This window comes from Nomascus leucogenys, chromosome 14, assembly GCF_006542625.1.
Source record: "Nomascus leucogenys isolate Asia chromosome 14, Asia_NLE_v1, whole genome shotgun sequence".
NCBI classification, from domain to species: domain Eukaryota; kingdom Metazoa; phylum Chordata; class Mammalia; order Primates; family Hylobatidae; genus Nomascus; species Nomascus leucogenys.
In genome coordinates, this window is record NC_044394.1 from 69,302,888 (window position 1) to 69,325,522 (window position 22,635).

The window sequence follows — 22,635 nt, forward strand, 5'->3', positions numbered from 1 at the left end:
AACCTCAAGTGATCCACCCACCTCGGCCTCCCAAAGTGTTGGGATTACAGGCATGAGCCACCGGACTCAGCCAAATTTTTAAATATTACTCTGGTTGTAGCATGAAGAACTTGAGTGGGGAGGGAGGAGTGAATTTAAGAGTTAAGAGACTGATGCAATAGTCCAAGTAAGACTAGTATAGGGACAGTGGGAATGGAGGGAAGTAATTGGACTCCAGATAAATCTGAAGGTAATACTAATAGGCCTTGAAGATGGACTGGGTGTGGGGGAAAGGAGTGATGGTGAAGATGGTGTGGTGGTGTCCTTTCCCTGAGGGAAGGAACACTAATGGAGAAGCAAGTCTGATGGGGGTGGGGCATAGAAAATGAATTTGCTTATGGTTAATTGCTCTTCTGTGTACTGTGGACCATGAGACAGCCAGGTGAAAATAATCTAGTTGGAAATGTAATCATGGAGTTCAAAGGTAAGTATAGGAACAATTTTTCTAACTAAGTAGTGTTCAAAACAGGATTGTTAATGGTTTCATAAAAAGTAATCTATTAGTTGATCATAATTGTGACAGTTCTCTTACTGTTGGACATCCGTATTATTTTTAGCTTTCTATTGTTAGTAAATATTGTTAAGTACTGGTTAGGTGCCTTTTAAGATAAGACAAATGCTTAGAAAGATTAAGTAGCCCTGGTAGAGTGGCTCATGTCTGTAATCCCAGCACTTTGGGAGGCCAAGACAAGAGGATCCCTTGAAGCCAGGAGTTTTGAGACCAGCCTGGTCAACAAATTGAGACCCTGTCTCAATTTAAAAAATTTAAAAATTAGTCTGGCTTGAGACCAGGAGTTGGAGATTACAGTGAGCTATGTATGATCTCTGCATTCCAGCCTGGGTGACTGAGTGAGAACCAATCTCTAAAGAAAAGAAAAAAAGAAAGATTAAGCAATTCTATTATTTTGCCAAAGCTTTGATAGCAGTGAGTATTATTAATCTGCCAAACAGCTGGGAGAAATATAGTCCTTAAGTGTTATTCTTTAATACTTATTGCACAAGTAATTCACATGACCTTGGACGATCTACTTAATTACTTTAAATATTTATTATTATTATTATTATTATTATTATTATGTTGAGACAGGGTCTCACTCTGATGCCCAGGCTGGAGTGCAGTGGTGTGATCTTGGCACACCGCAACCTCTATGTCCTGGATTTGAGCAATTCTCGTGCCTCAGCCTCCCGAGTAGCTGGGACTACAGGTGTGTGCTGCCACACCCAGCTAATTTTTGTATTTTTAGTAGAGACAGGGTTTCACCATGTTGGCCAGGCTGGTCTCAAACTCCTGACCTCAAGTGATCCGCCCACCTTGGCCTCCCAAAGTGCTGAGATTACAGGTGTATGCCACCACGCCCAGCCTGTTTCTTCATTATGAAATGGAAATTAAAATGTTAAGAATTAGATTATTCATGTAAAATATAGTGTTTAACACTATATGTAGCATATAATGCTCTAAAATTATTATTGTAATACGTTCATTGTAGAAAAATTATAAAACAAAGATAAACCAAAGTAAGAAAGATATTTCTTTTTTTTTTCTTTTTTTTTTGAGACCAACCATAGCTCACCATAGCCTTGACCTCCCAGGCTCAAGTAATCATCCCACCTCAGCCTCCCAAGTAGCTGGGACTACAGGTGCACACCACCACACCTAGCTAATTTTTAAACTTTTTGTAAAGACAGGCTATTGCCCAGGCTGGTCTTGAACTATGTTGCCCAGGCTGGTCTTGAACTCCTGGGCTCAAGCAATCCTCCCACCTCAGCTTCCTAAAGTGCTGCAATTACACATATGAGCCACCACACCTGGCCAGAAAAATATTCTTAATCCAGAGCTATTATCATGAATATTTTGTTGGTCCTCCTTTCCTATAGTAATATGTGCATATGATTGTTAACCAAAAATAAAGCAAGTTATAAACCCATATGTTGGCTGGGCACAGTGGCTCATACCTGTAATCCCAGCACTTTGGGAAGCTGAGGCAGCGGATCACTTGAGGTCAGGAGATCGAGACCAGCGTGGCCAACATGGTGAAACCCCGTCTCTGCTAAAAATACAAAAATTAGCCGGGCATGGTGGCGGATGCCTGTAATCCCAGCTACTCTGGAGGCTGAGACACAAGAATTGCTTGAACCCAGGAGGCAGAGGCTGCAGTGAGCTGAGATCCTGCCACTGCCCTCCAGCCTGGGCAACAGAGTGAGAATGTATCTAAAAAAAAAAAAAACAAAACAGGCTGGGCACGGTGGCTCACACCTGTAATCCCAGCACTTTGGGAGGCCAAGGTGGGAGGATCACGAGGTCAGGAGTTCAAGACCAGCCTGGCCAAAATAGTGAAACCGCATCTCTACTAAAAATACAGAAATTAGCTGGGCATGGGCGCGCGCCTGTAGCCCCAGCTACTTGGGAGGCTGAGGCAGGAGAATAACTTGAACCCAGGAGGTGGAGGTTGCAGTGAGCCATGATCTCGCCACTATACTCCAGCTTAGGCAACAGAGTGAGACTTCATCTCAAAAAGAAAAAAAACAAACAAAAAAAACTTTATGTAAAATGTTTGCCTTGCAGGCCTCTTTGTGGCCTTTAGCGCTATACCTAGTCAGGTCACTTATCTTCTGGAACACTATCTCCTTGTTTTCCATTGTTTATTTTCTCCACATCCTTTGAGATCAACATAAAGAAATCAACTATATTTCTATACCTTTGCAATGGACAATCTGAAAATGAAATAAGAAATAATTGCATTTATGAATAGTATAAAAAATCCATAGAAATAAATTTAACAAAAGAATTGCAAAATTTGCATTGTGAAAACTACGAAACGTTGAAAGAAATTAAAGACCTAAAGAAATGGAAAGATAGCCTATATTCATGGATTGGAAGACAGAATTTTGTTAACATGGCTATGATCCCCAAATTGGTCTACACCCAGTCTCTATTAAACACAGTCTCTATTAAGATTCCAGCTGGCTTGGTGCAGAATCGACAAGCAGATTCCACAGGACATATGGAAATGCGAGAGGCATAGAAAAGCAAAAACAGACTTGGAAAAGAACAAAGCTGAAGAATTCGCACTTCCCAGTTTCAAAACTCACCAAAAAGCTGGAGTAATTAGGGCGGTGTGCTACTGGCAAAAAGACATAAAGAGAAACATCTCTGTTAACTACCTCAAGAGGTCAGTGTCACAATTTAGCGCTGGACCACTAGCTTCTCAGATAATTGGCTTTAAGGAGTTTCCCCTCTTCATTATAACTTATCTTTCAATTTGGGGGAAAAAAAAACTACATGTAAATAATGCAAAATAATACAGAACAGTGTGAAGCAGAGTCAGGATTCCCATCTCTCCATCAAGTGTATTCCTTTCTAATGTATGTTTGATTTCTAACTGACTTTAAAAATCATTTTGTGGGGCCAGGCAGGATGGCTCACACTTGTAATCCCAGCACTTAGGGGGGTCCGCAGGTAGGAGGATTGCTTGAGCCCAGGAGTTTGAGATCAGCCTGGGAAACATAGCAAGACCCCATCTCTACACACACACACACACACACACACACACACACACACACACACACACAAATTAGGCATGTGGCTCTTGCCTGCTGTCCCAGGTATTTGGGAGGCTGAGGTGGGAGGATTGTTTGCGCCCAGGAGGTCAAGGCTGCAGTGACCTGTGATGGCACCACTGCACTCCAGCCTGAGAGAAGAGCAAGACTTTATCTCAAAATAATAAATTATTATTATTATTTCGTGTGATTTTAATTAATTGCTGTTTCTGTGGTGGTGGATAAGTATGTAGTTTTTTTTGGTTTTTTTTTGAGATGGAATCTCACTCTGTCGCCCAGGCTGGAATGCAACGGTGGGATCTTGGCTCACTGCAGCCTCCACCCCCTGGGTTTAAGCGATTCTCCTGCCTCAGCGTCCTGTGTAGCTGTGATTACAGGCGCTCGCCACCACACTCAGCTACGTTTTATATTTTTAGTAGAGACTTGGTTTTGCCATGTTGGCCAGGCTGGCCTCGAACTCCTGACCTCAGGATGATTGGCCGCCTTGGCCTCCCAAAATGCTGAGATTACAGGCGTGAGCCACTACTCCTGCTTCACAAACTCCATTTCACCTTTGGCAGAGGACATGTTTTCTTTCTTCATGCCCTCTGGATATGATAGAGGTCCCCAAGCTTTTCCTGGCTACCACTTGCTCTGACCTTATACATGTTGGGTTTTGCTCTTAAAGAGGACAGCAGGAAGAAAGGTTGGTTTCAGAAACCAAGAGGGTTGGCAGTGGATGTGTAGACTTTGTCACGGAGTCCACAGAGCTCAGCTTTTGAACCTCTGAGAAGTTTCATTTCTTCTGCAGAAAGAGTACAATTGAATTCAAGTTTGCCTTTAGAATTGCACTGAATAAAATACTGCACACTAAAGGAAAGCTTATTTTCTGCATGGTTGTCTTTTCAAAGACAATATTCAAAGCATGTTTCCTAGAGATTGTGTGGATGAGGGTGAGCTGGCTGAGGCATCACTCAAGCTAGTGGTGGTGTGTAAGAAGCAAGTGGAGCCACAAGAGGCACCTCCTATAGTCAGCTAAGGGCTTCCGTTTCTGCGCCCAGCTTTTGGGTGAAGAGTGATTTTTTTTTTTTTTTTTTTTTTTTTTTTTTTTTTTTTTTTTTTTGAGACGGAGTTTCGCTCTTGCCCAGGCTGGAGCGCAACAGCACGATATCAGCTCACCATGACCTCCCTGGTTCAAGCGATTCTCCAGCCTCAGCCTCCCGAGTAGCTGGGACTACAGGCATGCACCACCATGCCCGGCTAATTTTGCATTTTTAGTAGAGACAGGGTTTCTCCACGTTGGTCGGGCTAGTCTTGAACTCCCGACTTCAGGTGATCCGCCTGCCTGGGCTCCCAAAGTGCTAGGATTACAGGCGTGAGCCACCGCGCCCGGTGAAGGGTGATTTCTATTAGACGAATCTGTGCTTCAGTCATGGATGTTAATAGAGGAACTTGTTTTCCTGCTACAGATTCCTGAGTAGAATTGCCGTAAGAGTCCACTTCTGGACTCAGGGCAAGTCGAAGACCAGTCTATGTAGAAAGGCTGAGGCAACTGGGAAAGACCTGACAGCTAGTTACATATATTCTGACATAGTCCCCCCATAATGGCTTTTAGTGACACATGTGCTGATAGAATTCTAAACCTCTAGAATTCCCCTGCTGGTGATGCTGGTGTCTTCTCTTGTGCTTGACTGTACAGGGTAACCTGATGCAGAATGCTGCAAGTGTGTTGAGAGCTAAAACACTGTGAAAACTCTTGCTAGGAAGGTTGGGCTTGGCGTGACTTGCTCCAGCAGGAATCCTGGGTAGAGATTTTTAGCTTTAATTAAACGGTACATCCAGAGCCAAGGGTGACTCTCAACTCAGGTAGTTCTACAGGTCAGATGTGAATTTACCAAATCTCCCGATTTGTTTATTTGTTTTGTTTTGTTTTTTTAGAGAGAGGGTCTTGCTCTGTCACTCTGGCTGGAGTGCAGTGGTGTGATCACAGCTCACTGCAGCCTCAAACTCCTGGGTTCAAACAATCCTCCCACCTCAGCTTCCCAAAATACTGGGATTACAGACATGAGCCATTGCACTTAGCCAAATCTCCCAATTTAGAAACTCCTCTGTAAAGGGTTTGGGTCTGAGCTATATGTTTGGTTTTTTTGTTTGTTTTGTTTTGAGACGGGGTCCCACTCTCTTGCTCAGGCTGGAGTGCAGTGTCACAATCTTGGCTCACTGCAACCTCCACCTCCCAGGCTCAAGTGATCCTCCCACCTCAGCCTCCTGAATAGCTGGGACTACAGGGGCACACCACCATGCCCAGCTAATTTTTCTGGCGGGGGGGGACTTTCTATAGAGACAGGGTCTTGCCATGTTGCTCAGACTGGTCTTGAACTCCCGAGCTCAAGCAATATACTTGCCTTGGCCTCCCGAAGTGCTGGGATTACAGGCGTGAGCCAAAGCACCCAGCCCGGAGCTGTATGGTACTTCAAACGCCAATACACCAGCCCCCGACACTCTCATTGGTATTCCTTTAATTCATCAGACTCCATGTTCAATAAATGACTTGAGTGTTGAAACTGTTCTTTTTTGTTTGCCCGATCGGTAGATGGCCACTTTTTGTAACTTTTTTTTTTCATTCAGGTTTCTATTTTTATTCAACTATAAGCAAACAGCACAATTAATGCAATGTTCAGCAACTCCAGACCAGCTTTTCTTACCCCCATGAAGAACGATCAATTTAACAAACACAGATCTAAGGTTTCCTCCCAAGCTGTCAGCGAGCGCTGCTGCCGGTCTAGATGGCCATATCCCAACGACAGCAAAGCCATTCTCCCTACTGCTTCTTCCAGGATTGCTCTTTAAAGGGACCAGAGCAACATATTGATGCCTATTGAGGTATCTGAGATGCACCGTGTTGGGGGTTAGCCTCAATGCCAGCCTCTGGTTGTCTAGGTGAGTGACATCACCATAAAAACACATTGTGTACCATTCTGAACTCAGGATTACAAAGGCAGAGGCGACCAATCTTTTTTTTTTTTTTTTTTTTTAACATCCCTTAAAGATTCTTTGATGCTTTGCTCTATCACTGTAGACCTGGTTTTTTTCCCCCCAATTTTTTCTTTTTTACATTCTGGGTTACTATTTTCAGATTAACAATTTGATGACCCCATCACAGTACCAAAATATTCCCCCAAAATGAAGTTCAAATTTGATCAAAATATAAATCAGAGTGAGTGAGTAAAATTATAAAGGCCAGGCAGCAGGAAAAGTCACCCTCAACCACCATCTGACTGGTCAGGTCTTGCCTGTGCCAAAGGGGGCAGGAAGAGGAGAAATCTATTATACATTGCAACACTCAACTGGGGAACATGGCTTGGGGCCTCCAGGACAGTTCAGGTCCCCAAGCTAACCCCCTACTTCCCAGACAACTGCTTGTACAGTTTGGGTACATAGTCGTCCCACTCAGCCTGGTAACAGGTGCCGGCCACCAGGGCCCCGAGCTCGTACTTTTTACGGAAGGACGCCACCTTCTGGTCTCCAGATCGGTTGCTGAGGATGGGCTCGTCACACTTTAGTGGCCTGTCCTGCTCATAAACCAGCCAGACATAGCGGTGGAGACCTGTGCCCTTGGGGAGGCCCCGAGCCCACATAATCGGAGAGGACTGTGCCACTGCTGATGTCATTGCCCTTCATGTTGACCACCAGGAAATGATGCCATTCTCTGTATTTGGGATCCTTCCTGCTGGGAGCATCCGGGTCTGTCAGGACCAAGGTGTAGAGCTTCCCTGAATCAAGACCATCCCACGAAATGCTGGTGGGTCTATTCCTAACCTGGGTGGGCGTCAGCACTTTGCCCAGCTCGTCCACCGCCGCCTGGGCGTAGGTGACATGCAGCAGGTGCTGTGGCTGCTCGTCCATTTCTTGCAGGCTCAAGGGCCCGGACCACTTGCTGAGGTCCACCGGCATGGCAAGGCCAAGCAGAGCATGCAGCCGGGAGTGCTGCAGTAGGCCAGGCGCGGGTGGCAACAGCGACACGGAGAGCTCAGCACACTGGCCCGGGAAGGCGCAGACCCCACTTTTTGTAACTTTATAATTACTTAATTTTATTTTTTTAAAGCTTATTTTGGTGTTATTCAGTATATAGTGTTTTACTGAGCTTCTGCAAATGCCATCGCGATAATAGTTTTGTTTTCTTGAACAAAAAACCAAAATAAATTTCAAATGTTAAAGCAATGGAATCAATAAATTTATTGTTACATTAACACGAACTACAAAGAGATCTTTCGTATGTCTGATACTAAAGACATAACTGAAAAGTCATTTTTCCAAACCTTGAGCTTGCATTCACCTACCTGTCTAACCCTCACATGTGCTAATTAACTGCAAATGCCATTTCTGGGCTTCACACACATTCTGTGGCTTTCCCTTTTCTGATGTGACTTCCCTCCCTTACCCCACACCTCCCTGCACTGTCCCCTGCTGTGCCCTTGCCTGGAATGCCCTGCAGCCTGCTTCAGCCCAGCAAAGTATTCATCTTACCAGTCCATGCCCTGACTCCTGATGTCACCCTTCCCTGCATCACCCTTCCCTGTGTATTTGGTGGATAAGGCTTGATTGAGGCTCAGGTATTGAGTCCCTGCTGGCACATCAAGAACCAGATGCCACCCCGATGATAAGGAAGACAGACATGGGACTTCCATATGAATTGGATATGATCATCTGACATGCACCCTACTAACTAATGGATCCTGCTGTTACCCCAAAGTTCCAGAACCACACCGGGCTGGACACAGGCATTTCCTGTCCCCTGAAGAGCCACTGAACCCAGCACAAAAGAGATCTAGAGCTCTCCAAACCTATGGAATGGCAACCAAAACCATGCCCAGGTTTTGAGTTAAGCCTCATTAGTCTCCCTTTTCCCTTCACAGTGTAGAACTGTGCAGCGCAGCACTAAGTGTGAATGAGAGCAGAAGCCTCAGGACAGAACTGAACCCACCAGCCTGAGCTGACAACACTGCCAGGGGTTCTCTCTCTTTGATCACTGAGTTAGGAGGCATGGGTGAGGGATGCAGAGAACCGCTCGTCAGGAGACATCAAGCTATCCAAGTCAATATCCTATTAGTAGGGATGGCATGTTATAAAAGGCATAAAGATCTCACCTGCCCCAGCTGGAAGCAATGATTCCATTGCCCCAGATTCGGAATTGTGATTTAAACTAGTCCTCTCTTCAAGCATCAGAACCAAATTAGAGTGCTTTATATGTGCAAGGAACTAATGCAGAAAGACATTATGGGTAAGTCAAGGGAGATGCCCCAGCCATTGGGCAAATTCCTCTGACTCCTCCCTAATGGAACTAATTCTTTTTCTTCTGTGCCCGGATCCTAGAATCAAGACCCTTAAGGTCTGAGTACAAATTCCGCTTCAGGATGGCGCTGCTGCACAGCAGGGCACCTTGCAGGGCCCCGACCAGCCCACAGGTGAAGATATCCTGGCCTAGGAGGCAAGAGCAGAGGCCCCTGAGTGCGCACCCAGGCAGGCCCAGGGGAGGGTGGGGCCCTGGTGCTCTTCCCTCCACATGAGGGCCACCCAGAGCTGGCTCCAATCAGATCGGGGCCACAGCCTGCCCAGGCAGCCCTGCTCAGGGGATGGGAGGCTGCAGGGAACAGCAAGGCCTGAGGACAGGAACAGAGGACTTTGGGCGACAGGGGCCCAGGGTCTCAGGTCCTGACAACATGGGGTGGTGAGTATACCTGTCAGATAGAGGTTGGGGATGGGGCTCTGGGCCCTCAAGGAGGCCATCACACGAGGGTGCAGGCGGCCCAGGTCATGGTCAGCCCCGTAGCAGGCACCTCGGGGAGCAGCCAGATAGAACTGGTTGGTGAGTGGGGATCCTGCAGTCACACTCTCCACCTGAGGGCACAAAGGGCAGCCAAAGGGTGGGGCAGGCACGTGAGATCCTGGCTCCCCTCCCTCTTCTGCTCTTTCCCATTCGCTGACTCCAGGGATGGGTGCCCTGTCCTTCCCTGGGGCTCAGATGTCTTGAGGCCTGATTCCGCTGTCTCAAGGAAAGGGCAGAAATGGCACCGTGAGGTCCGTCACCCCCCCCAAATACTTTACCCCCTACCTTCCCCTCCAGCTGTGGGAACAGTTTCAGGACCACTGACATAGAGGCTTCCACAAAGGAGTTTTTGAAGGTCTCATAGTCACTGCCCCGCTTTCCCTTCAGCTCCTCCTGCCACTCCTCAAACCACTCGTAGGCGCTGGGTATGAGCATGATCATGGTGGACCGGCCTGGGGATCAGAGCTGATATTACTACTGCCCGGCCCCTCCCTCCACCCCCTCACCCGGGACCTGCAGCCCCACCTGGGAATCGGTCTCCCAGGTCGGATCTTTGGCTGATGGGAAAGCGATGAAGAGAAGAGGGATGTGTTCCGCAGCCTCTTCCCTGGGCATGGAGACGTAGCGCTCCATCCTGCGTGTGACAAGAGTGTGGTGCAATCTCCAGGTTTTTGTCCTCAAAACCCCAGAACCACTGCAAGGACTGCTCATCCCTAGGGACTCCCCACAGGGGTGAAGCTGAGCCACAGCCTTGGCGTGACAAACTTCCAGGAGCAAATTAGAAATTGCCCGCTTCCTCCCATTCCATAACTTCTGCTCATTCTCTGAGTCAAGCAGGGAGGCACGGGCCACACACACACACACACACACACACACGCGCGCCTTACGCCTGGTCCATGTCCGTGTCATAGTAAACATAGTAGTTGGTAGACGGCAGATGCAGGTCTTCCTTGGTGCCTCGCAGGCAGATGAAAACAGAGGTCATGCCTAAGCCGGGCCGCACCGTCCCCAGCTGCTGCTTCACACCTGCCAAGGGGAGTGGTTGGTGCCTGTGAGGACTATGGCTGGAGATGGCCACTCCCTGCTCCCAGGAGAGCCTTGGGGTGCCAGCTCTGGCACCTGCCTGAGGCATGCCGGGCCCCTGGCCACTCTGCTTCCTTCATTTAACTAAATATTTTTGAGGCCTTCAGATCGTGTTCAGGAGGAAAATTCATAGACAAGGGAAAATTGTAACCAGATGGTGAGAGGGGGGCAGGAGGGACAGGTGACTCTAGCAGGGCTGCCTGGCCAGGACAGTGTCAGTTCCCAGAGGTCCTGGGACAGGGGAGAAGGGAGGTCAGGGTCACAGAGAGAAAGGTAGGAAGTAGCAAAGGCAGAGTCTGCTGTGCACTATGCCCGACTCCCCTGCTCTGCCCCTGGGCCCTCTCTGCCTCACCCCTTCAGCTCCTGAGAGTCTGAGAGAGGGGAGGCCGAGCAGGCGGCAGGCTCAGTCATGCAGGGCAAAGGAAGGAGAGGCTGGTGCTGGTGAAACCACCCTATGCCCTGGAGACAATCACAACTCCCTTACCACCCAGTCCCCATGAGGAAAGCCAGGACCTCCCTCTACCCCCCAGTCCGCTCTGCTGTCCCCTTCCCCAGCTCCTCAGGGAGCAGCTCCCAGGCCTACCCTCTGGGGTCAGGGCTTCTTGCCCTGCTCTCTAGCTCCTGCACCAGCCAAGGTTTCCGCCACACCACATCCGGAGCTGCTCTGTGCTCTCCAGCTCCCGCCCCAGCCTGAGTCCTTCATCTGGGCCCCTCTCTCTCACCCCTGCTGGGTTACTGGTCCCCTCTTCCCAGCGGCCTCCCTTCCTCAGATCCAGTTACATGAAGGTGGCGGGACCTATTAGCTGCGTTGGCTCCATGGCTCTGCTCCCTGTGGGCTGCCTGCTCTCCTGCTTCTCTTCCTGAGGCCTCTTCTCTGGAAGCCCCCTCAGCCCAGAAGGGTGGGAGGAGCCGGAGCTTTCAAATCAGACCAGCTACTCTGCTCAGTCCTGCCCCTTTTAGCTGAGTGGCCTCAGGACTGTAATTAATCTGTATGGCCCTCAGTTTCCCCAACATTAAATGCTAGGGTTAGGATGATGTTAGAGGCAGCGTTCTCACCTTGTTGCTTAAGGACAATGAGAGGGCCGGCCAAGAAGAGGAGAAGCATGACCCAGATGGAGCAAGTTGGCTCCAGAAGGGGACACATTGGGGAACCTGCAAGAGGGGCAGTGCAGACCCGCCTTTTACCTGGCAGGCAGCGGGCGTTCCCCGGCAGTAGGTGTTCATAGGTGTTGAACAGTCCTGCGTTGGAGACCACGATGGGGCAATAGATGTTTACCAGCTCATGCCCCTTCTTCACACTGACACCTGCAGGCACAAGAGCTTGGCTGAGGGTCTGTGAGCTCCGGGATGAAGAGGAAGGCCCACAGCCCCCATGGATCTCTCTCTGCCTGTGCCCATTTCTCAGACCTTGGAGTCCAGCTACCGGGACTCAGGCAGGGCAGGCCCCTGGGAAAATGCAAAGTGAGTGAATATCTTCAGGTGCTTTCACACTATCCTACAACTGCTTGGGCTTACTTTCCCTAGCTCTGTACCCACCTGTGTGTGTATGTTTGTGTGTACTCTGTGTTTGAGCCAAATCCCAGACAAAGCTCAAGGGCTAAAGACCTTCCACTGGAAATCTAGGCCCTTTTCTCTGCTGCCAGAGTTGTTTCCAAATACTCTTTAATACCCTCCAATCGGGGCTGGGCACAGTGGCTCATGCCTGTACTCCCAGTGCTTTGGGAGTCTGAGGTAAGAGGATTGATTGCTTGTGTACAGGAGTTCAAGACCAGCCTGGGCAACAAAGTGAGACCCTGTCTCTACAAAAAAAAAAATTTTAAATTAAGCTGTATGGGGTTGTGCACACCTGTAGTCCTATCTCCTCAGCCAGAGGAATGGGTTCAGCCCAGGAGTTAAATGATACAGTGAGCTATGATGACACTACTGCACTGTAGCCTGGGCAATAGAGTGAGACTATGTATCTAAAAAAAATGAATGAATGAATGAATGAATGAATGAATAAAATAAAAATAAAACCCTGCAATGATGCCTCATCCTGGATAAGAGAACCTCCAAAATCTTACAGCAGCCTGTGCAATGTGGTCCCTTCTGTGTGTCCAGCTCCATCCATCTCTGGTCACTCTCACTAAACTCCCACTAAACTATTAGGCAGAACCAGTATCAAACAGCTGAGAGTCAACCATTTGTTACCTACAAAAATGGCAGTTTCTTATTGTTCAACCTAATACTTCTGGATGCCTGAAAACACTCAGCTCTTTCATATCTCCACACCTTTGCACATGCTGCTTCCCCTTCCTGGAATATTCTCCAACCTCATCTGCTTGCTGGCTTCATCTCACCCTTTATTACTCAGCTCCAACACCTGTGCCTCCAGGAGGTTTCCCCTGTTCCACTGTGCTGTCTGTTACCCCCATCCTTAGCACATGCCTCCAGATGGCACGCAAATGAATGCTTTTTCTTTTTTAAGATGAAGCCTCTCTCCGTTGCCCAGGCTGGAGTGCAGTGGTGCAATCTCAGCTCACTGCAACCTCTGCCTCCCAAGTTCAAGCGATTCTCCTGCCCTGGCCTCCAAGTAGCTAGGATTACAGGCTCCCAGCACCGTGCCTGGCTAATTTCGGTATTTTTAGTAAAGACAGGGTTTCACCATATTGGCCAGGCTGGTCTCGAACTCCTGACCTTGTGATCCACCCACCTCGGCCTCCCAAAGTGCTGAGATTACAGGCGTGAGCCACCGCGCCTGGCCCTGGCTAATTTTTGTATTTTTAGTAAAGACAGGGTTTCACCATGTTGGCCAGGCTGGTCTCGAACTCCCAACCTCAGGTGATCCGCCTGCCTTGGCCACCCAAAGTGCTGGGATTACAGGCATGAGCCACTGCGCCCGGCCTCTTTTATCTCTATCTTTTATTACCTAGCACTTGAAAAACAAACAAATATATCTGGATTGTATTTAACTCAACTGATAAACCTACCTTGCTTCCTGGACCCCTTTCAGCTGAGAGGAGAACTTGTTCATGGACATCAGAGAAAACCTTGCCCAACTGACAGCCACCTCTCTCTTACCACCCAGTAACTTATCAGTCTCTTCTACTAATGGATTCTCTCAGATCACTGATGGCCTTTTCTCCTTGATTTTTCATTTTGCACTGGGCCCCCCGCTTATCACCTCCATGAAAGGTTCCTCTGATAAATGCATGTTTACATCAGCCCAGTTTTTCCCAGGCCTCTTTTTGTCTGCTTCCCTGGCTTCTTGAAGCACCCATTAGTCATAGATGGCCTATTCTGTTTAACAGAGTCCTTCTTGCACAGACCCTCTATTCCAAGAGTTCATTTATACTGGGATTCTGAGTCCCTATGCAGGTTACAGCATCAACCTGAGCCAGGGTAATAAGGTTCTGGGCCCCACTTTACAGATAGAGGCAGGGAACCTTTCTGGCCTCCATACTATCCTATGGAATCCAAGGTTACTCATTCATTCTATCGGCCACTGAACAGCATTTATTGAGCCTCTAATATGCGCTAAGATTTATAGATACAAAGATAAAAGACAGTCTCTACACTCAAGAAGACAGTCGGCTGGTCTCAGTGGCTCACGCCTGTAATCCCAGCACTTTGGGAGGCCAAGGTGGGCGGATCACAAGATCAGGAGATCGAGACCATCCTGACTAACACATGGTGAAACCCCGTCTCTATTAAAAATACAAAAAATTAGCTGGGCGTGTTGGCGGGCATCTGTAGTCTCAGCTACTCGGGAGGCTGAGGTGGGAAAATGGCATGAACCCAGGAGGCGGAGCTTGCAGTGAGCCGAGATCGCACCACTGCACTCCAGCCTGGGCAACAGAGCAAGACTCCATCTCAAAAAAAAAAAAAAAAAAAAAGAAGAAGACAGTCATAGATTACTGGGTAAATAATAGTTTTATCTATTAAATAAATACTGTTCTTTGAGGACCATGCAATCCTTTATTTTTCTTTTCTTTTTTTTTTTTTTTTTTGAGATGGCGTCTTGCTCTGTCGCCCAGGCTGGAGTGCGGTGGCACGATCTCAGCTCACTGCAATCTCTACCTCCTGGGTTCAAGCAATTCTTCCGCCTCAGCCTCCCAAGTAGCTGGGACTATAGGTGCGTGCCACCATGTCCAGCTAATTTTTGTATTTTTAGTAGAGACAGGGTTTCACCATATTGGCCAGGCTGGTCTCGAACTCCTGACCTTGTGAGCCGCCTGTCTCGACCTCCCAAAGTGTTGGGATTACAGGCGTGAGCCACCATGCCCGTCCATATTTTTTTGTTTTGTTTTGTTTTGTTTTTTAAAGAGACAGGGTTTAACCATGTTGCCCAGGCTGATCTCAAATTCCTGGGCTCAAGTGATCCTCCCATCTCAGCCTCCCAAAGTGCTGGGGTTACAGGCGTGGACCACTATGCCCAGCCAATCCTTTATCTTTCCTGCTTCCTTTTTATTTCTGGACTAATCACTATCCCTGGACCCTGCTCTGGGGCAGATTCTCACCTTTAGCGGCCATGAGGAGGTCAGTTCTCCTACTCCTTCCAGTCTCAGGGAGACCCCAGGTCTTGCCCACACCAACCCAGGGACCCAGAAGGGCAGGGTGGGGCAGGGCTCTCACCACAGGCTTTCCCAGCTGAGTCCAGCAACACACTCTGCACAGTGGCCTTTGTAAGGACAGCGCCCCCAGCCCGCTGAATCACAGGGATGGTGTGGAAGGCAATTTCACTGGAACCCCCTCGGGGATAAAAGGCTCCTTTCATGTAGTGGTTAACCAGCAGGGCGTGCATGGAAAAGGCACTGTGGCTGGGGGTGACACCTGCAGAAGGAAGGAAGGGTGTTGAGCAGGCAAGAGCAGGCACCAGCACCATTCAGAAAGGAACGTGGAATTCTGTGAGATAACACACAGCCCAGTCTATCCGAGGAACCACATGTTCCTCAGGGTCCAAGGCAGCCAGAGGAGCCTTTCCATCCAGACATGGGGTACCTTAGAGATCTTGGCGCCAGTAGGAATATCCTCCCTGCAAACTGCCATGCTGCCAGACCAGGCAGGACAGTGTTGGTTGAACTGAAAAATCATCCAAAGCATGGATGAAGAGAATTTTGACCAAGGAGTCCAGCAGGGGGCCAGACTTCTCATCCACAAGCTCCAGAGGGCCTGGGGTTTACACAGCTCCATATCAGTCAGCCAGGCAGGGTCGAGAAGAAAGATTGAGAGATGAGAGGGCAGCCCTTCCTCCTCCAGAAGCTGCCCAGAGCCGAGGGCCAGTACCCACCGTAAGTGGGGAAGATGTAGCTGAGCACTGCCTGGAGCTCAGAGGAGGCCCCCAGCTGCTGCAGGACCTCAGCCAGGCTCTGGGTGGATGCGTGAAGGAATGGAGAGAAACGAGTCAGCAGCCCACACCTGTCGAGGAGCTGAACCACAGGCAATGGGAGGAACTTCAACAGGATGGCATGAGGGACTCCACTGGATACCACCTAGGGGAGTGAATGAGGACAGCAGGCCTCACGTCTAGAACCGCTGTGACAGAACTGCTATCCCCATAGCCTGGACCAGCCCGAGGATCCAGCAACACTTACCACTGACTGAACTTTGCTGAATTTGAATATTTTTTAAAAATCTATACTCTGTGAATTTTTCCCATCCTACACTTGGATGAGTCCTTTTTTTGCTTTTTATTTTCCTGCTCAAATTCCTTTTCAAAAATCCCAATCTGGTCTCGGATGCAGTAAAAAGGAATAGTGATCTGATGTCACGGAAGCCAGCCTAGCCAGGGAGGAGAGCAGGGCATCCCCAGAGGCCAGGGTGACAGCAGCAGCCGTACAGCCAAGGCTCCAGAGAGAGATGGAGAACTGGATGGACTTGGGTGGAGGCTGAACTAAGAACGGATGTGACTCTTCCTCCCTTTCTGCCTCCCCCACTGCACTCTCCACCCACAGTGCCTCCACTAATAATGAAGAAAGTCAGTCTTATTAGGAACAAACTCTGAGTCCTCAGCATGTCCATGTTACCTTAACCAGCTTTATATACTTGTCAATGATAGCTTCCTCCTGTGGAAACTTCTCCTTGAGGCCCTGAATGTAGGCTTTCTCTCCACTGTACATGGGGTACTCCTTTCGGCCATTGGGCCCTTCCAGTACCATGATGTCAAAAGGAGAGGACAGGGGAGCCCAGTCCAGCTGCCCTTCAGTGATCTGGTCCAAGATAAAACGGCCAATGCTGCCCTCCTCCATACGCCCAATGTAATGGATTCCTGTTGGGAGATGGAAAAACAAGGTAGTAAAGGGATATGGGGATTGAGCCCTGGAAAGGTGGCTGAGGAAGTGAGGTGGAAGAGGTTATCTGGCCTGGCCAAGTTCACGTCCAGAGTGAGCTGCCCACCCTGTCTGTAGGGAGGTGTCACAGCAGAAACCACCAGATCCCTGCCCGGTTCAACTCCCAGTAGCTATGCTGTCACATAAGAAAAGTGCCCAGAGGCTGGGCACGGTGGCTCACACCTGTAATCCCAACACTTTGGGAGGCAGAGGGAGGTGGATCACTTGAGGTCAGGAGTTTGAGACCAGCCTGGCCAACATGGAGAAACCCCATCTCTACTAAAATACAAAAAAATTAGCAGGGTGTGGTGGCCCACTTGGTGGGATTACTGAGTGTAATCCCAGCCACTCGGGAGACTGAGGCATGAGAATCACTTGAACTCAGGAGGTAGAGGTTACAGTAAGCTGGGATCACACCACTGTGCTCCAGCCTGGGTGACGAAGTGAGACTCTGTCCAAAACAAACAAACAAAAAAAGTGCCCAGAGAGAAGATGGCACTTCCAAAACAACAGAAATGCTCCGTAGCACCCCACAAGGGCTGCTCCAAGCCACTTCAACATATAGCCATGCTCCCAACCCTTTTCCACACAAGCCTTACCTGTGTCAAATTCAAGGCCATTCTTTCCAAAGGTATGACAGCAGCCCCCTGCCTTGGTATGTTGTTCCAGCACCAGGACTCGCTTGCCAGCTTTAGCTAGAATTGCAGCTGCAGCCAGGCCCCCAAAGCCACTGCCAATTACCACCACATCCAACTTCTCCGGCACTTGGTTGGCTGAAAAAGCTACGGCAGAAGGGCCAAAGGGTGGGTTTCCCAGGCAGGGGCAGGGAAATAGCAAAGATAGGGAAACCAAAGAAGACTTCTCTAGCTTGTACAGGGCAAGAAACCTCTAGAGCAGTTTGGCACAGAACTCTTGACTAACATGTTTCAAACATTTTACCTGAGAACACTCAGAACCAGCCAGGCAGATTTGGCATTTTGGTTTTTCGTTTTTTGAGACAGAGTCTCACTCTGGCCCAGGATGAAGTGCAGTGATGTGATCACAGCTCACTGCAGCCTTGAACTCCTGGCCTCAAGCAATCCTCCTGCCTCTGGTTCCAGAGTAGCTGGGACTACAGGTGCATGCCACCATGCCTGGCTAATTTATTTTTATTTTCATTTTTATTTATTATTTTTTTAAGGCGGAGTCTCGCTCTGTCACCCAGGCTGGAGTGCAGCGGCGCAATCTCCGCTTACTGCAAGCTCCGCCTCCTGGGTTCACACCATTCTCCTGCCTCAGCCTCCTGAGTAGCTGGGACTACAGGTGCCCGCCACCACGCCTGGCTAATTTTTTTAAAAAATATGCTTTAGTAGAGATGGGGTTTCACCATGTTAGCCAGGATGGTCTCCATCTCCTGACCTTGTGATCCGCCTGCCTCGGCCTCCCAAAGTGCTGGGATTACAGGCATGAGCCACTGCGCCCGGCCTATTTTATGTTTTTATAGAGCCAAAGTCTTGCTGTGTTGCCCAGGCTGATCTTGAACTCCTGGCCTCAAGTGATCCACCCACCTCGGCCTCCCAAAGTGCTGGGATTACAGGCATGAGCCACCACGCCCAGCCCACAAGCCGGGTTTCTTTGGAAGATGCAGGGTCTGCAAGCAACATTGGAATAGCTGGGTCTTACGGTGGCTCTTCCAGGTCCTGATGGAAAGGCTTGGGCAGGACAGAACTGCACAGAGGCTGCAGCTCTGAGAAATCACAGCACCAGCCCCTCCCACAGGGCAAGTCTAGGGGCAGTGCTGAGGGAGGCAGCACCTTCTCAGAAGACAAAACTGGATAGCAAGTGGTGCTATATGGGTACTTCTGATACAAGATCTGTTCTTTAACAATCACTGGCAAAGAACTGAGATCTGGGATGTTTCAAGATGCAAGAGAACTTGGCAAACTGCTTGTTTTTTGAATGTTTTTAGAGAGATAAATAGTAAAAAAAATTTCACATGTAAGTATATAAAATAAATATATGAAACAAGTGTCACAATACAATACTTAGTGGAACTATGTATAATGCACTCTGATATTTTCTATTCTGCTGCATTCTAAAATACTAGTTGCGGCCGGGCGCGATGGCTCACGCCTGTAATCCCAACACTTTGGGAGGCCGAGGTGGGTGGATCGCTTGAGGCCAGGAGTTCGAGAGCCTAGACAACATGGTGAAATCCTGTGTCTACTAAAAATACAAAAATTAGCTGGGCATGCACACTACTCAGGAGGCTGAGGCACGATAATCACTTGAACCCAGGAGGTGGAAGTTGCGGTGAGCGGAGATCGCGCCATTGCACTCTAGCTTGGGCAACAGAGCGAGACTCTGTTTCAATAAATAAATAAATAATGCCAGTTGCAACTCACTAAATTGATTTCATAGCCCACTAACAGACCACAACCCGGTTTGAAAAGCAGTTAAGCTAGTCATCTCATTTTTAGACCAGCCCAGGTAGGTGCTAATGGTTATGCAGCAAATTAGTGACAGAGTCCAAGCTAAAACTCAGTTCTCAGAAGTCCAGATGATTAGTCCTTCCACTTAGAACAGTACTGTCTCTGATTGTGTAGCAAGATATGACACGGAGAATGCTAAAATTTACAAGTGAGAGGGACTCTGTAGATCAAACAGGTGATCCATTATTTTTTAAAGCAGCAGAACTCTTTAAACCCTAGAAGCAACCACAAAATATGTTTTAAAGATGAGAGTGGAGAGCCGGGCGCGGTGGCTCACGCTTGTAATCCCAGCACTTTGGGAGGCCGAGGCGGGCGGATCACGAGGTCAGGAGATCGAGACCACGGTGAAACCCCGTCTCTACTAAAAATACAAAAAATTAGCCGGGCGTGGTGGCGGGCGCCTGTAGTCCCAGCTACTTGGAGAGGCTGAGGCAGGAGAATGGCGTGAACCCAGGAGGCGGAGTTTGCAGCGAGCCGAGATCACTCCACTGCACTCCAGCCTGGGTGAAAGAGCGAGACTCCGTTTCAAAAAAAAAAAAAAAAAAAAAGATGAGCGTGGAGAGCAGGCTCTGAGCCTGAGGCACCTTGTTGAACCTCTGCCAAAGTTTCAGAACCAGGGTTCAATCCTTATGAGTTGGGACCATGCAAAGCCTGTTAAATCACCGGACGGGCAAAATGCAATTTCCTATGCAGGCTGGGACACATTTCTGTGCTGTTCCCCCACACCCCGAGCTCTCATGAGAGGGTAGGTGAAAAAGTTAAGGTCCTGGAACCAAGTGGAGGAATGTCTCTTATCAGTCCGTGAGCTGCGGGGATTACAAGTGGCAGGGCGGGTGCCAAGACCTTGCAAACCAAGGACAATGACCGCACCCTTGGGACTACTATTCCCGGGGCCAGCTAGGGCGAAGGCTATCGACAGTGTCGGACACTAAAGCGGGGCTCCTCCAAGTGCAAGGAAGCCCTCCCAGAACTTTACGTATGGGGAAACTGAGGCCCAGGTCTGGTAGCGGCTGCCTTGGCAAAATGAGAACCCAAACCTGTGAGAATGCCTCGAGTGTAGCCCCGGACCCCAGGGTCCCTCCTGCTACCTTGTCTGAGAACCTTCTTCCTGGCCTCCTTGTCAGTTACGAGGGGCGCTGGTGGCCGTTTGACATCTTCGGAGAAAGGATTCGGGGAGCTGCCTGAGAATAGTCCCAAGTAAACTTTGCAGAGGACGGCCAGTAGCAGCACGGCCAGGAGCAGCACCAGCGGAAGCCACATCACGCCGGCGTCGGGTCGGGTAAATAGGACAGCTCCGACTGCGCTCAGCCTCTAGAACTGTGGCTCCGCCCGGGCTAGTTCGCTCTCCACTGAGGAGGCGGAGGCAGCTTTCAGCACTGATTAACCAGTCAGCCAGCGAGCGAAGAGGCAACTCTCCGGTGACGATTGACCCTCCCGGCTGTCCGTACTTCTTTTGCTGAGCAGGGTTTCCATTGCCTGCTGGGAAATGTAGTTCTTGGGGCCTGGGGCGACCGCACGGAAGAGGCTGTGCGCATGAGCAGATAAGAACTAGCCGAGGCGGCGGGACCCCCAAGTTTGGAAAGCTCTGTTAACGGTGAGAACGAGTTAACACCTGCCAAGGGGAGTGGTTGGTGCCTATGCGGAGCTAGCAGCCGGCCTGAGAAGGAAGGGAGAATGTGATCCGGTGGAAATGATCACTATGGGGCGAGACAGGCCGAGAGTTGTAAGACTGAAAGAGAATCCCGACTGGGAGACAGGAGTCCTGAGTTCTGGTTCTGGCTCTGCCCTGGACTCGCTGCCCTGAGGTGTTAAATTGCTTTCCTCCTCTTACGCCTCCAGGCTATGCGAAAGTTCTGTCCAAAGGCCGCACACAGCCCGTCTGACTGGGTGTCTTGATGAATTGAGATCTCTGTTATCTGCGCATCACAACCGGTGAGCGTCTGGCTCTGTGCCCCTCAAAGTGGCCCATAGTTTTGTCCTGGGGGCCCGCCTGGGACGGAGTCGTCTATGGCGGGTCCCTAATGACACCCTATCCGTGGGGAACCTGGGGGACGGGAAGCAGCCCACAGACAAGCACGGTGAAAGGATCAGCGAAGGGCCGATCTGATTTAAATTCCTATGCAGAGAGTCTAACCTCCAGCAAGCAGTTGAAGAATCATACCCCCTCCTTGCCTAAAGAGGGTGCACAATGAATATTTGATTTGAGAAGGATCCATTTTTACAGGAAGGCCGTTTCCTTAGGTCCAACTATCAGGAATTTGCCTTTGAGTACTTCCTTGTTTGACAGAGTTGTTGCTCTTTTCTTCTCTGATGCAGATAGTAACTGCCCCTACTGAAGGCCCCAGGAGTGCTCCAGCCAGATGTGGAAAGCTAGTCACGATTCTATGCTACTTGGTTCATTTTCTACACAGCAACAGAAGAGCCCTCCTGAGATTGCTATTACCATACCCGCCTGTCACTTTGCCAAGGCTGGCGAATGTGTGTTTTGTCATAGGCTGTCAAGAAGGCCATGGTGGAGGAAAAGGAAAGGGGAGGCAGATGTTGAGGCCCCAGAGGCCGCAGTGAGAGCAGTTTAGTTCCTGAGGTGCCAAGACTAAGGGGGCACTGCCCTGTCTCCAGGATTACAGTGAGCCACATGTCCAGCCCAAGAACCAGGAGGTATTCTTCCTCTCAGTGTTAATAATCAAACCATCCTGACACCAGCAGCCAGTTTTTACGGAATCCTGATCATTATTACCACAGTGGAGGGCTGACCTCATAGAGAGGCGACCCTCCTTCCTTAGTCACCCAAGCCTGTGAACTATGACTGTCAGTTGTATGTGGGCCATCTGCCCACTTAGGATGCAATTTTTGATGTGACAGACATTCTGGATGTCCAATTCCCCATGATGAGGTATGAGCCTTGTCCAGCCCTTTTCCTGAGGGAAGCAATGTCAGATGAAAGACTTAGAGTTGCCCAAACTGGCTAGCCAGCTGCCACATGTACAGTATTGGTGATAACTGAGAAAGGTTAGAACATCGTGTTGCATTTTTAATTTCTACCATCGTTGGAACCAGGTCTAGTATTATAATTCCCTGACCCAACCTGTGTGTGAGGCCTAAACAAAGCCTGAGTGCTTCAGCTAAGACAACCCACCAAGGTGTCACCTTTAGCCTCACCCCTTTGATAAGCTGGCCAGGTCCCAGTAACTCCACTGTCAGAAACAGACCCCATCCCTTCTAGTGGTGCTGCTGCCTTTTGGACACAGAATCCAGCCCACAGACCCCTGCTTGGTCCCCTTTTTGCCATCCTATGGCAAAGAGGTAAGCATTTGGCTAAGGCAACTTGTTCATTCAGAATAAATTCACAGCTGCTTAAATTTAGTCAACA

The 22,635-nt window shown here is 49.2% G+C and overlaps 2 protein-coding genes and 1 pseudogene across 3 annotated transcripts in view; 1 reads left to right on the forward strand and 2 right to left on the reverse strand.

The window, feature by feature from the left end:
* Nucleotides 1-6,187: 6,187 nt before the first annotated feature.
* On the reverse strand, nt 6,188-7,530 carry LOC101176076 (annotated as a pseudogene). Its single transcript, XR_004033378.1, has one exon. The product of XR_004033378.1 is annotated as a phosphatidylethanolamine-binding protein 1 pseudogene (transcript).
* Nucleotides 7,531-7,779: 249 nt separating this feature from the next.
* RETSAT (retinol saturase) lies at nt 7,780-20,692 on the reverse strand. Its single transcript, XM_030827996.1, has 11 exons — nt 20,354-20,692; nt 17,394-17,576; nt 16,492-16,733; nt 15,756-15,957; nt 15,101-15,298; nt 11,672-11,791; nt 10,291-10,429; nt 9,910-10,037; nt 9,689-9,855; nt 9,315-9,474; nt 7,780-9,057 (listed from the first exon to the last, which is right to left on the reverse strand). Exons 1-11 carry the CDS (start codon nt 20,523-20,525, stop codon nt 8,918-8,920), a joined length of 1,851 nt encoding a protein of 616 aa, XP_030683856.1. The 5' UTR covers nt 20,526-20,692; the 3' UTR covers nt 7,780-8,917.
* A 79-nt stretch (nt 20,693-20,771) lies between these two features.
* Nucleotides 20,772-22,635, forward strand: part of ELMOD3 (ELMO domain containing 3) — a 39,657-nt gene continuing 37,793 nt past the window's right edge. Inside the window, exon 1 of the mRNA XM_030827997.1 lies at nt 20,772-20,859. The gene's annotated coding sequence lies outside the window, so the exon portion shown is untranslated. The remainder of the gene's footprint in view (nt 20,860-22,635) is intronic.

What these genes read in the sequence shown, in the direction of transcription:
- RETSAT (XM_030827996.1), bottom strand. Translation starts at nt 20,525, where the DNA reads ATGTGGCTTCCGCTGGTGCTGCTCCTGGCCGTGCTGCTACTGGCCGTC. An exon ending in GACACGGACATGGACCAGGC is followed by an intron (nt 10,038 to 10,290) that starts GTAAGGCGCGCG and finishes TGTCACACGCAG; the next exon opens with GATGGAGCGCTACGTCTCCA. An exon ending in CCCCAACCTCTATCTGACAG is followed by an intron (nt 9,058 to 9,314) that starts GTATACTCACCA and finishes CTTGCCTCCTAG; the next exon opens with GCCAGGATATCTTCACCTGT.